Source organism: Sphaeroforma arctica (genome assembly GCF_001186125.1).
Source record: "Sphaeroforma arctica JP610 unplaced genomic scaffold supercont1.3343, whole genome shotgun sequence".
Taxonomy (NCBI): domain Eukaryota; class Ichthyosporea; order Ichthyophonida; genus Sphaeroforma; species Sphaeroforma arctica.
In genome coordinates this window covers 2,117-3,612 of record NW_014037215.1, presented here as the reverse complement: position 1 = coordinate 3,612, position 1,496 = coordinate 2,117, and the positions used below count along the sequence as shown (strand labels likewise).

Sequence of the window (1,496 nt, the reverse complement as noted above, 5' to 3'; positions counted from 1 at the left end):
TTTAAGATATTCATTTATTTTTAATATACACCTGAATTAAGGACCTTGACAAAATACTACTCACCGCACAGACTGACTAGGCCTCGTAGAGGAAGACATCAGGACAATCAGTCCATCAAACACACAGATATACACTACACGGTCAGACGTACTAGAACAAGGAACCTCCACACACACACACACCACACACAGCATACTATCAGCCAAACCCACCAGCCACATACATCACACACAACATACTATCAACCATACCCACCACTCACATACACCACACACAACATACTATCAACCATACCCACCACTCACATACACCACACACAACATATTATCAACCATACCTACCTCTCACATACACCACACACAAACATACTATCAGCCATACCCACCACTCACATACACCACACACAACATACTATCAACCATACCCACCACTCACATACCCCACCCCGAACGGCACAGCCCCTAACCCAAGCCCCAAAAAACCCTAACCTGAACCCAGAAACCCTACATCATAAGCTCAAAAGAACCCCTTTGAAGCCCTGAAACCCTGCACCCACCTTGCGGATATACGGGCTTTCGGTCAGGTCCACAAACGGCGAATAACTCCACTGGTCGGTGGCACTCTTGATCTCCAGGCGCTCTAAAGTCACACCCGCCGCATACGCCGCAGCACCGCTGATATCATCCTCAAACCGTACGTGCAGGTTCACTAACGTTAACTCGAGACGTTCAAACACATAGGCAAACACCCGCTCGGCCCAGGCATTGAAGATGGCATCCCACGCACTCTTCTCGTCGTCTTTACCCAAAGCCACACGGGTCTTGTAGGACAGCTCTTCAAACCCTTGCAGGATAGACTGTTCCACGGACGCTTCAGAGGCCAGGACGTCGCTTAGCTGTGTGGGGTGGAGAGAGGGGTGGGGTGTGGGTGGGTGGGTGAGTGTGAGTGTAGCAGGTGATTTAAAGAGGTGGAATGAATGAGTAAGATGTGTGTGTGCACGTGAATGTAGGGTATTGTAGTATGTGTTTGTAATTGATGGCTGGGTGAGATATATGTGCGTATGTAAGACAGGTTTCCGTTGCAGGCGATGTATGAGCCGTGTATGCGCGTGTAGTGTGGGTTACAGCAGGTGCATGTGTATATATGACTTTTATTGCAGGCAATAGATCAACTCGTATCTCTTACAAAAAGCCTCTCTAAGCCCTGCAGAATGCAATGTTCCGTTGTACCTTCAGAGGCCAGCTATTCACTCAGCTCTTTGCGTGTTGTTGGCGATGTGTGAGTGAGATGTATGCACGTTATCAGAGGTATACGTGTCACTATGTAGTAGTGCATAGTGCCAGCGTACATCTACGCCTGATATGTACGCGACTGTCTCAAGGCTTTGTACTCAATCTATGATACAACGATATATAAATGTATGTATGTAATATATATATATATATATGTGTGTGTGTGTGTGTGTGTGTGTGTGTGTGTGTGTGTGTGTGTGTGT

The 1,496-nt window shown here is 47.1% G+C and overlaps 1 protein-coding gene across 1 annotated transcript; it reads right to left on the bottom strand.

Annotated features, from left to right (window-relative positions):
* Window positions 1–557: 557 nt before the first annotated feature.
* SARC_13483 (hypothetical protein) lies at window positions 558–896 on the bottom strand (the record flags this gene model as incomplete). The annotated part of the gene is made up of 1 exon (XM_014292386.1): window positions 558–896. A coding segment is annotated over one exon (339 nt), but the record flags the coding sequence as incomplete, so codon positions are not given.
* Window positions 897–1,496: the final 600 nt, after the last annotated feature.